Source organism: Neopelma chrysocephalum, unplaced genomic scaffold (assembly GCF_003984885.1).
Source record: "Neopelma chrysocephalum unplaced genomic scaffold, ASM398488v2 Primary Assembly neopelma1_98, whole genome shotgun sequence".
In the NCBI taxonomy this organism is placed as follows: domain Eukaryota; kingdom Metazoa; phylum Chordata; class Aves; order Passeriformes; family Pipridae; genus Neopelma; species Neopelma chrysocephalum.
The window spans coordinates 3,543,013-3,558,722 of NW_020897761.1; the positions used below are offsets into that span (position 1 = coordinate 3,543,013).

At 39.5% G+C, this 15,710-nt stretch overlaps 1 protein-coding gene across 10 annotated transcripts in view; it reads left to right on the top strand.

Annotated features, from left to right (window-relative positions):
- Nucleotides 1–15,710, top strand: part of DNM3 (dynamin 3) — a 171,814-nt gene that overhangs the window by 9,502 nt on the left and 146,602 nt on the right. For all 10 annotated transcript variants that reach the window (XR_003536097.1, XM_027694616.1, XM_027694614.1 and 7 more), the window contains exon 2: nt 7,153–7,226. Coding sequence is in view for 9 of the 10 variants with exons in the window: in XM_027694616.1 (XP_027550417.1) it covers nt 7,153–7,226 (74 nt within the window). In the remaining variant the exon portion in view is untranslated. The remainder of the gene's footprint in view (nt 1–7,152; nt 7,227–15,710) is intronic.

Below are 15,710 nucleotides of genomic sequence, written 5' to 3' on the forward strand. Positions count from 1 at the left end.
GCAGTGATTTCTAAGCCTGCTTTCTTGCCAGTCTTCTGCATGAAGAGGAAATCTCAAGCTTTGCTTTCTCACCTTAGCGGTGCCTAAGCATTGCCACTGAACACATTTGTTATGGGGGTGCCCAGCTAGTGTGACTGAAATCCCTTGCCATTTTATTTGAAGTTCTTAAAGAGCATTTCAAAAATACCTTTTTTTCTTATGTTTAGAATTAATGCTCACATATTCCCATAGTTAGATCTGTTTGGGTAGATTTTTTTTTTCACTATTGCCCTCTGGATTTTTGTATAGTTGGTCTCAACTTCATTAAGGAGTCAGGGAAAGGAGAACCAAAGAGACATTTTAGGCTGCTAGGTTGTAGTGCTGTGTAAGAGTTCAAAGATTTTATTTTTTATGTTTCTTTATTCAACTTGTGTCCTTACCTGAAAGTGATGGATAGGATAATTGGGGTGTCCTTGCTTTGCTGTTCACATCCAGTAGTTCAGCAATGGTGATGAAGGACAGTGATGGGTTGGAAAGTGGCTTCTCAAAGACACCAAGTTTATCTATCCTGCTTGAGAGGAAGAGATAGATAACAGCCCTAGAATGTCTGGATACTCAGTTTCTCCCCTCTAAAGACGTACCCAGTGTGTAGTTACTGCTCCTGGTATTGAACTGCGTTTGATTGAACAGGTTAATTAAAATGATCTCTCAGTTGAGGGAAGATTTACCTTGAAAGAATGGTTGCTGCAAACTGAGACCAAATGTGAACTAAGCACCAAAGGGTCATGCTGAGGATGCCAGGCATCTATGCTGTGTGGTTTCCAAAAAAACACTGGAAAGATGGGTATAGAGCTTTGGGAGCCAATATATCTGAGATCACTGAAAATCCACAGCCTCCTAATGCATTTAACTTGCTTGGTAGGCCTAATTAAGATAGGTATCATTGGTCTTCAATAAAAGGAATTACTTAGCTTGTATATCTTCATGTAAGGCCCTTAGTGTTAGGCTGAGGTTTTGCAGCCATTGAACAAAGCTGTGGGAGGCACTTGATGGACAGACATTGTGCCAAAACAAAAAACATTTACTCTTCTGTGACTAATTGAAAGGAGGTGAGGGATCAAGTGGTGACTGATAATAAGAACTGGTCTCTGTACTTGGAGCTAAAGAGGAACAGCACATATAGCCAAATATCAGTGTGATGTAGAAAGGGATGTACACTACTGTACTACTGAAGAAAAAAAAGGTACATGGTTAAGAACATCAAAGCACAACAGGGATAGTGCCTGAAGGCTTTTGAGACTTCCTGAAAAATGTGTCACTTGGAGGGTGGAGGAATTGTGCTTCCAAAGCCACTAAGAATAAATACAGTGGTGTCTTGTGTCAGTGATAAATCTTCTCAGAGAAAGTACTTAATTCCTAAGCAGGCCTCTGCACAAAAGGAAAATTACATTTCCCATCCCATTGATGTACCTTGCTTTGTAATGAACAAAAGGGAGTGAAGGATCTGCTACTGAGTCCTTTGTGGGGTTGCTGAGCACAGGAACAGATGAGGTAGAATGAGCACATCTGCAAAACAGGTCTTCAGATGTATATTTTTATAATTGAAAGTCCTCCAGTTATAAATTGACTGGGTTTGGTTTATGGGTTTTAAAAAGTGAACCTGAGGAAAGAAGCTAGAAATTATTCATGTCTCTCTTCCTCAGGCTTACACTGGACTGTGCTTTTCCCTGTTTTTTTGTTTTTGGTTTTTTTTAGCACTTTGCTTTGAGGCTAAATATGGTAAGAAAAATATCATAAAAATGTAAGAAAAATGAAAGCCTTTTGAGTAGTTCTGTATGTTTTCCACAAACTGGGAGATGCTTGGCTGTACAGGCACATGTAAGTGTTCCCGTGAAACTGTGTGGTCTCTTGCACAAGATAGGACCGTTCAGCTGCCAGGATGAGCCACAAGTGCTCCCAGTGTGCCAAGCTGGAGTTGTATGAAACAATAAACACTGTTGGAAAAAGGCCCAGGAAAACTGTTGACTTTGGGCATAATTGCTTCCTATTGCAATTAAAGCTGTGTTGCATTCCTTGGCAAATCTTGGGAATAAAAGGCTATGGGGAATGCTACCACAGCACTGTTGTTCATATCAGCTGCTGATGGATCATGGACTTTCTGCATTTGAGGGGTGATTGGGATCTTGGAATGGGCTTGGGATTAGTGGAAAAACTTTTATAAGGAATGTTATGAATGTTGGTTGGCAAAATGAAGTAGCATTTGTGCTCTTCTGTAAGAAAACTATGACTCTTGCCCCGAGCCTGACTTGTTTCTACCCTTTGGGAAAAACGTGGAGGCTTTTTCTTTGGAGGAAGTTCTGATTTTTTTTTTCTACAATTCATCACTATGAATTTTAATTGTTCATAGCTCTTTAATTAATGCAGTTGCTGTGGAATCATTGACATTTTCCTCCATTATTTGATTTCCTGGATGCCCCCTATGTTTTGTATGAATTAGTTATATCGGTATTGATGTAAATTAATTGGCATTTATCCTCTGTGATATGGACCATGTAACTGATCAAAGTACAGAACATTTCTCAGTCCTATACTGGCAAAGTAAAGCAAACTTAAATTATGTTTTGAAAACAAAATTAACTTTTTAATAGTGATGCATCATCACTCTTCACACAAATTGGGGATTCTTCTGTTTTGTCCTGTCTTGTTTCTTTTTTTTTTTTTTTAACATAATAAATACTGTTACTGTGCTAGAGATCTCCTACATGAAAGCTCTTACCCTACCTGGAAATCCCTCTGGAACACATTGTGTTTATTTGTTTGATCTGTGTTCTTTTCTTTGTAAGCTTAGTCCTGCATTATAATGAGACAACCTCACTGAAGGAGCCCGTGTCTAGTTTGCTTTTCAGCATTTCACTGTGGTTTTTGCCCTTCCTGAAAATTGAAAGGGCGTTCCCATCTCTTCCAGGAGACTCTTCTTAAAGTCCAGACTGGCTTGTTATTGTAAACTGCTAAAGTGTTGCTGTGGCCATTGATAACTTGTTTCATCATCCTTTGACAGTTTATGAGACCTGGGTTTTAGCTAGTCACAATCAAACTATTATCTCTTACCTTTATGCATTAAACAAACATGTTAGTAGCTACACTTCTCCAGATCTCTGATACTGGAAAAGAACTGTAGTAGAGAGCAAAGACAGCACAGTTTACATTGTGCAGTAAGGCATGAGTAATTTCATACCTTTTAGAGTAAAAATTATTTTGCCCTGAAAATACCTTGCTCTTGAAAGTATTTAATGGTATTCTAACAGATGAGTGCATTCTAAGATTGAAGAGTTATTGAGGTGATGTTCTGGCAGACCTGGCTGCCGGCTTCTTATTTGCATTTGATACATTCAGCACTGGCCAGGCCAAACTGTCCTGTCACCGCGGTGTTGCTGCTGAGCTGGTACAGCTGCTGTCAGCAGAGTGCTTTGTGCTCAGAATGCTCTGAGAATAAAGATGCAAAAGTAGTTTGATTCTTAATGCAGAATGAATGTCTTTTAAAGGTGTGCAGCTATCATTCCCAGCTTTATTCTTGCACAGTGTGTTTCTTCCTTGTTTCCTGCACCTCATCATTGTGAAGTGTTCCTGCAGTTGTGCTCACAGGTGCTCACTCCCCCCACCACAGCAGGCAGCCTTTTCTCTCCCTTTTCAGTGTCTTTGAACACAAATTCCCAGGCATGTTCCTTTTTCTAGATGGATTTAGTTGCAGCTGCTTCCACTCTGATGTGATTTTTCTTCCAAGTCTCACTAAACATACCTGTACACGCTGACCAAAAGGTGTGGAAAAGCAGCTCTCTCAGACCTGTCAGAAGAATTTTAAGTGTGTCACCAGAACATGGAGGGGCATCGTCCTTTTGGTCACAAGGAACCTTTGAGACTTGGCTGAGTATTTCTTGTTGTATTTCCTGCTGCCATTACTTCTAAAAGATGTGGGGCATTTCTAATACAGAGGGGTTTATTTTTAGGACCACTAACAAACCCTGTGTACAAAGCTTTCTGTTCCAAGGGGAGCAGGAGAGGACCTGCATCCTGTCTTGTGGATGTCAGCATAGGCATTTCTGCAGAAGCAGTTGTACAGAATTTAATCTGATTCCCCTGCTGCCAGAATTGTAATGTGGAACTGTGTTGCTTTTCCTAAAGAAATACAAGTTATGTTTCAGATTTGATTTACATTTCTGTGTATGTTTAAAGAATTACTTTTTTCTAGAATTAGGGTTTATGTATCTTACTTGAGCTGTGCAGAGAATGCACACAGGTACTGTTGCCTTGTGGCTGAAGCTGAAATTTCAAATGTTTAAAAAGAAGTAAAATGCCCTGTGGACAGATTTACGAATTGAGGTCGAAGTCTCTTTCATAGAGCTAAAATACCCATTCAGTAAAATACCCATTAAGGGGAGGGGAAATTTTCTCCCTGCAAACCCCTTTTTACCCTCATTCTTTGACTTTTTTCCGCTTCAAACTCTGCATTTGAAGCAGAAACCTTATGTCCTGCTGCTGCTGCACACTTAGTTATGGGATCAGTACAGTTCTCCCTCTCACCAAGCAAGAACCTCTGCTCATGCTTTCTTGAAGAGGCAGTAGTTCAACTGATTAGAGAGGGTTAAAGAATGCCATCATCTTTGGACATGTTAAGAGGATGTTCTGAAGGAAAATTGTTGTCTTACCTTTCTCTGTAATTTTGCTGTTGAGGAAAGGTCAGTGTTGTATCCAACTGAGGGTTGCATTAATACAGTGTTCTTTATCGCTGAGTGTGCTTAGTCTGAAGCAGAAAATCAATAAGTCTTTTCAGCCTTTGACTCCCTGAAGGATTTTTCTGCCTCGGGTGGGGCTGTAGAGGACACTGTTTTGGGTGATCAGTTTGTCCTGAATGGCAATTAATTTTAGCTTCTCGATGGGAAAATAATTAAAAAAAAAAAAGTGAATCAGATATTAAATGCTTGAAAATCAATGTGTGAAACTGCAGCCTCAATGGGTTTACTCCATCCTGGGCTGCTGTCACTCCAGTGCATACAGAAGTATGAGTATGTTCCTATTACTATTTTCCCCGTTTCTCCATGAGAAAATATCAGGAGGTGGCACTTCACTGAGAGACAGGTTTCTCTCCATTAGTAGGTACTGAAATTATGATAGACCTATTTGAAGGCCTTTGGCATCTCTTTAGGCTAATTCCTGTATCCTGTTGCTGTCTCAAGTGTTGTAAAGCATCGCAGCAGATTTAAATCAGTACGCCTGATGTTTTTGCAGTATCATTGTTTTAAAGATTACTTAAATTCCTAATTAATTGTACTTTTGCCTGCGGGTCTGTGTTAGAGAAGTTAATGAGCTAGCTGGTGTTCAAACAGCCTCCCCTTTTATGGTGTGCTTTGGTTTGCAGAGCAATCCCACTGTAAGCGCACATTAACAGGTACTGAGAAAGGGAAACACTTCATTTAGCTGGAAATAACATCGTTTCACTCAAACTAAAGTGGTGCGGGGCAGAGCTGACAGCCGGTCTTGCTCCTCAGAGCCTTAGAACTGCTTGCATATGTGATATTTTTTAGGGTTTTTTTTCATGTCTTAATGTTATGTTAAGAAGGAAGTCTACAGAGCCCATATCACAGGTAGAGTTGTCCTGTTTCTTTTCTGCAGGCTGCCAAAGCTTTTACCTTGTTGGTGCTTGTGGAAAGAAGGTTCACTGTTGTTGCATTCCTGAACCTGTCCTGACCTGGGATTCCTCAGACCCAATATCTTCTGATTTGCACAAATAATATCCTGAATATTTGTGTGGTTTGTTTTTCATAAATCTACTCTCTAGGCTTGTTTTAAACCTTGTAGGTTTGTGTGCTGTCGTTAAAGGAACTGCTAAAATCAGGCATCCATTAAGTACCACAAGGTGTGAACAATAGTTATAGGCAAGAGATTGTTTTTTAAGTGGCTCGAGCAGGCACATCTAAGCAGTTCTGACTGAAGGGCTGACAGGGCTGTATCTTTCTTCCTTTGACAATTGTCCTTCTCCCCACCTCTCCCAAAACCACTGCACATTTCTGCCTCACCAGGAGTCATCCAGTAAGTCATCCAGGCACTTCCACATATGACAGCACGGTCACCCAGACCAGCTCTGTCATTTGACTGAAAATTCATGCCCTACCCACTTGCTGCATTGCTTTTCACCTGAGCTGGAGAGGTGAGTTAGCAGTGCTGCCAAGGCACCAAGAGAGTAATTCATCATCCCTGGGAAGGCAGGAAGAACGAGGGGGTTTTGATGAGTTTACACTGATTGTGCAACTGTCTGTTTACCCCTCAATTTTATTCCTCTGGAGATGCTGTTTTGAAGGGAACACTCTTCAAAACCTCTCACTTAACCTTATCTCATAGTTTTTAAGAGTTTAATACTTATGGCAGCTGGGGAAGACCCTGAGAAAAATGTCTTTATTTTGCTTTGGATTTCTAATCATTAGTTTTGCAACTAATAATTGGTTCAAAGTTTTTTCTAGGGTTTCAGTTGCATGGGGAGTCTCCCTATCTTTGGAAGCATGGAAGGATCATAGGAGGCATGATCAGACAGAGTTGTTGTCTTTGCTTTATTTTTTGCTTTCTGGTCCAAGGACAATCCCTCCTGCTGTCCCACAGTGTTCAGCTTTCACTCAAACGCTTCTGGGGAGACGTGTTGCTGGAAAGGTTATTTGGGGATTTGATCCAGCAGGAGTGAAGTGTGTGAAAGAGTAGGTGTGGAGTGCTGGCAGTTTGGTTTGGCCAGAGCTTTGGTGTGGGGTGTGTGTGTATTCATATGTGCAAATCCTCTTCAAATCAAGTGTAGATTGATGACACAATTATTTTAGAGAGCCTGATAAATTTGGGCTTGGCTTTGGATACTCAATGTGAATTTTGAGGTATTATATATAATGGCCTTGAAGAGGCTTGGTAATGCCCTGAGACAGTAATTTAGTTTTAATTCATATTTGTCTAATGACCTACTACTATCTCAAACCAAAATTAACAGCCCTATTTTATAGGAGTGTTTAATATAAATCTGTCCCCGTGAACTTTCCATTTTCACTGCAGCTCAAGGTATAGAGGAGGTTCCAAATTAGTCCAATATCTTATATAAGTGGACAGTACTTTCTGGGTAGTAAGTATTTTTTTTAATGTTTCCAGGGATTTTCTTCCACGAGGTTCTGGAATTGTGACAAGACGACCATTGGTCCTGCAACTCATCACTGCCAAAACAGGTAATTTCTGTCTCTTTTTGGGTCAATGCCTGGACAAAGTGCTGCTGTATTTCAACAGGAGGAAAAACTTTTCTAGGAAATTGTGAAGAAAGGTGCCACCAGACTGTCTGGAACAAGGGCCTGCTGCTTTAAAGCTGTGTGCTCTGGACCAACTAATTTCATTGTCCTGTCTGGGAAAACAGTAACATCTAAATCCTAGAGCATGTAGTGAATTAGTCCAAGATCACACTCAAAGCAGTGGAGAAGCATCATTATATACAGTGTGTTTTAGAAATTAGCTTTGATTTATTCATTTCTTGATGAGCTTTGCATCTGTATTAGTTAACACACCAAAATTGCTGCACTTCTACCTTTAACTCTTGCTCCAGTGCACACAGATTTGATTCCACACAGCTTGTTTTCGTAACTTGTCTTTTTTGGTTGGGCTCACTGCATTAAATAGAGCAGAAGGTAGATTGGGGGAAAACAAGGCTTCTGTGTATTTGTGTGGTCAAAAATATAAATATTTTTGTATGTACCACTAAACTGTGTGACTTATTGAGGTCTTTCATCAGAATTCACCACTTTGTCCCCTTCCAGGGGGCACTTTATCTGCTTTGATGTAGCTCAGTTTCCCCAGCACATATAAAAGCAGCTACAGTTTTCCATCATTCCAAATTTTTTTTGTAGTTGCTTCTAAACCAATGTAAGCAACAAAAAATACTGGTTTACTATTGATTTCTGCTTAAAATAGTAAAAAGTAACTAAATAACATCCAAAACAGCTTTTAAAAGCAAAAAGTGCTCTTTAAATTATGCACCATGATGAAACTGGGGAAGAAACAAAGTTGAAGCTGCCTGTGAAACTTCATTCTGTCCTTATGTGTCAGGTGTAATGAAGCTTCTGTGAGTATTTTTTCCTAAAAGATCTTTGCATTGTTCATCAGGAAGGTAGACTGCTGTCTGTCTAGGCTTCAGGTTTTTGTCTGGATTACTACTTTTAAAGCACTTTCAATGCCTCTGTGAAATTTTCCATAATGTTTATTCTATGGAAGAGAAAGAAAAAACAGTCAAATTCAGTGTTTCTGTATGCTCAGCTTAGAAACTTCAGGGTTTCCAAGTGTGTAATATGCTTATGGTGTTCTCTAGATATTAAATACAAAGTTTTAGCTGGAGATAAACACACCTGCCATTTCTGCATATGTGGCATTTGATCTCTGACAGAGCATGCAGAAATAAATGCAAGAATAAGGCCCAGCTATAGAGAGTTTCAATGTAATTTTCCCAGGACCATGTAAGAGTAGAAGAAAAAAATGCACTGGGCTCTGTGCTGGCATTCCTAACAAAATTACTAAACTCTGGGGACAGAGAGTAGAGTAAAAACTCACACTCTGACCTCAGGTGGTTACATACTTATTCATTGACATCCATCCTAAACTGGTCCATGTTGCCCTGTTCTGTAAAGTCATCACTGTCCCTTGGTTGAGGGGACACTGAAAGGGCTTCTCTCTTTCTGGTATTTTCCTCATTTGTATGTTCACAAAGTATTACTAGCTTTAGGTAGGCCTATAGGCTTTGTATAGGTACCTTCTCTGCTGAAAATTCATTCTTCATTATAACTTAAATAACACAACAAGAACTTTAAAAAATTCTGGAGAACTGAACTTCGGCCTAATTTTATGTTTCCTGGATGTCAAGGCATATTTCTCCCTTTGGGAAATGCTGTGTATTTCTTGTTCGGGATTAGATGCCAAAACCTTTAAAATGCAAGCTTTAATTATTTTGTTACTTTCTTTAAACTTTGTTCCCTGTTGTTGTTTTTGGTGTTGAAATTCCAAATAACTTTATCTTTTAAGCCACCTTTATCTTTGTGAACTAATTTTAAGAAAAGAAAATAAAGCAAACTGCTTAGAGAAGCACAGTGTTCTTTTACAGGAAGCTGATGCTGGACTGATGTCTATCAAGTCCATAAATATCTAAAATGTTATAGAATAATTAGAGGGCTGTATCAGGTTCTTGGTGCTGTAGTAAGAACTTATTTCTGATCCAGGGATCTTTCTAGACTCTCTTAAAAGTAGCTATTCCTAATCTTATAGTATTCCTGGGGAGAGAAGGGGGCACTTTCTCTACAGGCATTCAGAGATGACTACAAGATAGTTTATCAGCATTTTGGAACTGGCTGAGAATCGTTTGGAATGTGAATTTGATTGACAGAGGAGATTAAAGCTTCATTTAGCTTTGAGCCATTGCAGTAAGGGATGAAGCAGCAGAGGAATCCGTGCTCATCACAGTAAGAGGGAACTGTGACCATCCATTATTAGGGTTGGACATGTCGTGGAAAGGTGCAGCAGGAATTGGTTGTGAGGAATTACCAGGGGCCCCCCAACATATGAAAGATCTGACACACCTGGGTAAAGAGCTGTTACCTCTGCAAGGGGTAACATGAAACAGGTCAATACTAAGAAACTTATCTCATGAGAGGTATGGAGTATTTTTAATTTATTTTTTTTAGAAATTTGTTTACTTCCTCTTTTTTAAAAATTCTGTGCAGTTAATACAAAGCTATTTTGCAGTGACCTTTTGACCTCTTTTAGCCACTAACATATTTTGGTGATCCTAGTACAATTTCTGAATGGCTTTATGACATTTTCGCTCCACATCCATGCAAATACTGTACTCAGCTGAAATACTGGAGGCAAATAGAAAGGCTTTAATTAAATATTGCAACTGACAAAATAGTCTTATTTAATTTTGAGTATTTTTCTCTGAGTTTGATCATGTGAGAAATACCTAATAGCATTGAAAAAGTCAGAATATGGATGTTAAAAAATTTACAGTCCTCTGAAAGACTATGGCTTGTTCTCTGTTGTTGCCAGCCCCTGAAGGAGCTCAGATTAGATAATGGGTTTGAAGAAAATAGTCCCACCTGGGAAGGTGCAGTTAAGTGAGTTTTAGAAGGCACAGGTGCTCTTAGCTGGGAACCTGTCTGATGGCCAGCTGAGGTTTTACAAGATGGGCAAGACAGCTGTCATAAATTAGACATTCAGAGGATGCACGTGGGAGGAGTTCTACCTGCTTTTTTTTCTGGGTGAGAAGTTGGATGTGAGTGCAGCTTATTTTGTAAGATGGATTTCTAAATTCAGGTAAAAGACACGCTGGTTCTTTCTGTATTTGAGTGCTGCAGTGTTAGATCCAGGGAGCTCCTGCTTTCTCACCAAGGCAGCATTCATTTGAAATGTTGCTTGTTGTGGTATTTCAGCAGTTCCCAGTGAGTGCAGAGTGCTGGTCTCTCACTTTCTTACTCCTGCTTTTCAGGAGCAGGAATGCTGTGTGTATTCCTGTAGTCAGGCTTTTAGGTGGATTTCTCTCCATGTGTCTTTAAGATATAAGTGTTGGTGCACAGCTGACCTGGGATGAGAATTTTAAGGCTGTACGAGTGTTCAGTTGTCTTGGAGCAACATAACATTACCTTATGCCCAACCCAGTTAGTTCCATTTCAACTCCTAATCTTCTCTCTGCAAGTTTGGCCAGTGTTACTGTAACTTTTAAATGGTGCTGCTGAGGAGGCTTTGAGGAGGTCATGACTTGAAATGCCTGAGAAAGATATTGAGCATTGTGGGCTTTTTGTTTCATGTTTTTTTTTCGGTTGCCATACATTCTGTATAACCTTAAGCAATGTATTCTTCCTCTCGCTGTGCCTCTGCAGGTGAAATAATGACTACATTTCTTGAGACTTGGTAGTATGTTTTTTAAACAGCAGTGGCAAGAAAAAATGCTCCTGGGTTTTGGGTGAAGCCTTTGTTGTAGGTCTTCTGTTTGTTAAAATACATTGTCTGCTATATAAACCCTGTTGTTTGTATGTTAAATGTCTTGGCTTTAGAAGAGTTATTTTCATCATTTTGTCAACTGTTTGTGGAGGAATTTCAGATTTTCTTCTTGTTTCAGCAGATTAACAGATTTTGAAAATCATTATTGAGGTGGACAGTTTTACATGAATGAGTGCAATACCCACATTTGTTTGAGTTCTGTTAACTAGAATACTAAGTGGAAAGCAAACATAAGGTTCAAAAGACATCCTGATTTTTTCTGAAGTCTTGCAGATGCTCTCTTCTATTGAAGTTGTTGAGCTTTAATCCAAATTTCGTTTGTTGCAAGACTATTCCTCAAGGAGAGCCATCTTCTGTTGCCCTCTGGTGGCAAAAGCAGTCCTCTAACAGACTATGAAAAAATTATAAAAATAATTTAGATTGGTTATTTCAGCTAACACAAATGATCTTAGGGACTTCATCAGCAGGAAGGCATGTGGAGGTCCTGAAGGACAAAAACTAGAAAAATGCCACAGTGCCAATAATAGGGAAGAGACTGGGCACTTTGCAAGGAGAAAAAGAAGACAGTGGCTGCAATCTTCTGGATGCCACTCTCTGGCAGCTTCTCGTTCAGATGATGGACAAGGATGCTGTAGAGACCAAAAAAATTATTGAGGTGCATAGCCCAAAAGCTGAAAAGTGACACCACCACGGGGAAAAGGAGGTAGGGACTGGTGACCCATTCCTGAGCCAATGGAAGGCTCATCACCCACACAGGACCGATATCCTGGAAAAGGGATAACGGTGCCGGTCTGGAGCCTGAGTTTAAGCACAGGGTAAGGTTGTAGGGATTGCAAATGTTCCTCTGCACCTGCCATTGTCTCTGGCTGCTGCTGTCTGTGCTGGCAAGCTGAGCTGATCCGCAGGGACTGCTGAGGTCCGGCAGAGTGGCTTGAAGGGCTCGGCCAGATCTCCCATGAACATCATCAAAGGGGCTTCAGCTCACGTTGGGACAGATTAATTGTACCTGCAAATACAATACAAGTGGTTTTGCCTGGAAGCTTTTGTTTCCTTGATCCCAGATTGATGCTCAGTGACACCAGGAAAGATGGAATCCCCTCACTGAAAGAATGGAAAATGTCTCTGTATTTGACCATCCTCAGAAAGATATATATTAAAAAAAAGTGATAGAAGAATCAGTCAAAGTTCACTTTCAAGAAAAAGAAATCTGTAATTAGTTATTAACTAACAATCTGAAAGGTATTTTGAGATGAACAGCAGCCAACACAAATCATCAAGGGACATAACCCTGTCATATCAGTGCAGTATATTTTTTTATTGCAGGGTGTCAGGCTTGTCAATTAAGGCGTGGTGGTGTCTTTCTTCGGTACAGTAAGGGTTTTTAAATTATCTTGTTTTTTTTTTTTAATATAATAAGCAATCTTGGGAAACATGATTTAGAAAGGACTCCTGTAGATGGATGCACAGTTGTTTACAGAGTGGAGGGGTCATCCCTCCAGCTCATGTTCAGTATCTGGTATTATTGGTAGGATGACAGAATGAAGTGTGCTCCTTAAGTTTGTGTTCAGGAAATACAAATGAGAATATAAAAGATACTGGAGGGCAGAATTGGAATTTAGATTGCTTGCAAAAGAAGAGAAATGCCCCCAAAGTAGGAAGGAATTCAATTGGGATAAGACTGTTTCTGTACTGAAAGGCTGGTACTTGATGTTTTCAGAAAAGGACCTGGTGCTCACAGTGAATCTCTAACAGAACGTAACTCACTGATGTTGTGCTGTTGTAAAATACAGAAGTGAATACTGTACAGGATGCATCAGAAGAATGCAGTCTTTTATAGTACTAGTTCTGCTTTTTCTCAGTCCTGGGAAGGAGAGAGAGCTCTGGTGAGAGCTCTGCCTCTGTGACTTTAGGAAAAATTCCTGGAGAATGGCTGTGTGAGTGATCGGAAGTTTGGAAAGCATGATCAAGAGGAGAAGGTTGAAAGAACAGAGATAAATTTCTTCTACAAATGAAGAGTTTCAAAGATGTTAAAGATCATTGCATTCTCTGCTACGAGTGTCTACCCTTATAATTAACCATTTCATTGGTTCCTAGGAACGTGACCTGGTATTTTATGCCAGTTATTTTCATCAGATCTACACTATTTTCAATATTTTTCTGTCTTGTGCTGTGATATTCTTGCAATCCTCTGCATTGACAAGATTTTCTGGTTTGTCTTCTGGAAACACCAGGGTACTTCTATTTCTTGTAGCCTTTCTGCTTGAAGGTTAGCAGGGGAATACCTCAGTTTCAATATTTCATCTTCAGCTTGTTAGCAAAGCTACAGAAATGGTGAAGTAGAAGACAGATTATAGATTAAGGCAACAAGGGCTTTTGATACTGCCTCTCTTTTCAGTGAAGCACTATTGAATGATTTGCTGCGGTCCAGATTCACTTAACTGCATTTGCTTTGCTCAGGAAAAGCTGGTCCATCATCAAAGAAGAGGTGATGTACTTTTGCTGACGGTGTTTATTTGCCTGTTTTTAGAACACTCTCTTGAAATCACCCTTGAAAAGTGTTGTGAGGCTTTGTGAGGTGCTTTGTTGGAATCAACAAGACTGTTGTTGCTTGGGTGACATCTCTCTAAAGGGCTGGCAGGTAGAAGATGCAATAATAGCAGGTATTCCCCCTTTACTGTATATGTTTAAAATGATTGCTAGAGACCTACAATTTAATGAGCCACCCTTTTGGAAAACTCACAAGCTCTTTTGAGTGTTCTAGACTGGATACTATTACCAACTTGGAGCAACTCTGTTTGAAATCAGGTTGAGAGGAATTCTGAGTCCTGGTCTCATCTTGGTGAATTCCTGACCTCTAGTAACAGGTTATTCTGTACAGGGTAAAGTTTTTGAGCTTTGGAAGGTCTTGGGCTCAGCCTGATGTGGATCAAGGATGTTTTCCAGAACATCTCTTGTGTATTTCTAAGGGCTGATCCGTGTCTTGTCACTCAGCTCTCTTTGGCTTAGAGACAAATCTACGGAACATCTCAAGTGTGGATGTAATTTAAATGGTTTGAGAACAGCAGTGGCTGTTTATTGGTAATAACAATATAAAATCATAAACAAGATTAAATCATAAAAGCATAGGGAGATATAACTGACCGGAAAAATTAGGAACATTTAAAAGACGTTGTCCCATAACACTTCTTTGTATTATTTGTCTAATTTAGTAAAAATTCAAGAGATAAATAATCACTTGTGGGTGCACTCAAGGAACTCTGCTATGGTAACCTTTTCATTCTACATTATCCAAGGTGCTTTTAATGAATCATGGCGGGGGGGGAAAGGAAGCATTTTACATGCAAAGACTGTTTTAATTTTGTATCTAATTGTTCCTTCTTGTAATGTAACTTCCTTTCTATACAAAAAAAAATACATGTTTGAAAGCTGGACATCAGGCAGGATCATTTTTTCTTGTCTGGCTTTGTGTCCGTTCCCACAAAAATGTAAGTAAAATGTGTCCTTAGTATTCTTCTGTGTATGAAAGCTGGAAAGTGAAGATTGCATTAAAGCATGTGCTTCTCCAGTCTGGCTGAAGGCATCATTGCCAGGGACAGGCTGAGGGCTGAAAGGAGCCAAACAAAGCGCCACTTGTCTGTTTGAATTTTCATTCCGTGGGCTCTTGTGTGGCACCACAGGTTAAGAACCCCAGTGAAGTTTATTCCTGCAGCACTGGTGGGACCTCAGATGCCACTGGGAGGGATGAGTTATTGACATTAACACAGCTAAAAAGTAACAAACATTTTTTTTTACTACCTTGAAGCCATTTCAGAGAGCGACTCTTTCTGTTCCTGAGTGTGAAGTGGAACAAAAAGAAAAGCTTCCTTGGCAGTCAGCTGAATCAGCCAACTGATTCCAGCTCGACACCAAGTATTACTTACTGAATTTAGAAAGATTTTTCTGAGAAAATCTGATGAAAACCTAAGAAGAATGCATTGTTTTATGCCAGGAGCAGTGCATGAAGAACTGGGAAAAAGTATGTCAGCTCTTTTTTTAATGAGGTAGATGTTTTCCAACTTTAAGATGACAAATTTGACAAATGTAAATTCTCAAATGTGCTAGAGCAACAGAGCTCTTTTATTTTGTGCACAATATTATTTTTCATTTTGAAATATTTGAATATTCCTTGACTTTTAAAATAAACAGTTGGCAATGAAACAAACTCCACATTCATTGTAATTTTGCTGCAGGAGCTAAAAAAAGAATCTAAGATATTCTGGAATGTTTAAATTGTCAAAAGTGAGGCAGGGTTTTTGGTGGGTGGTCTCATTTTTAAAATAAGTGATGTATTTTTGTCTTAACAAGAGTGAGTTTCCCTGTTCCTCACAGTTTGAATCTGGAGGGATTATGGTATTGTAGCACAGAAAGGTTGGTATTTGTTGTTTTCCCCTCCTCTGTGTCTTTTTATTTTTTTTGGTCTCTCAGTTTGCTTCAACTATTGTTGTAGGGTTTTTTTTAAATGTAATTTTATTTTATTTTAAAAGCTCTGATGATAGTTAGAAAGTGACTTTTGAGTAACAGGCTTCAGAACTGACTCATAAGGTCCTCTATTAATCCCTGTTCTTAGAATAGGTCTCCTGAGCTGCTGTTCTTTCTCTGAGTACCAAGCAAGCTCCTTCCCCTGGTGTTTGAGGGCTTGT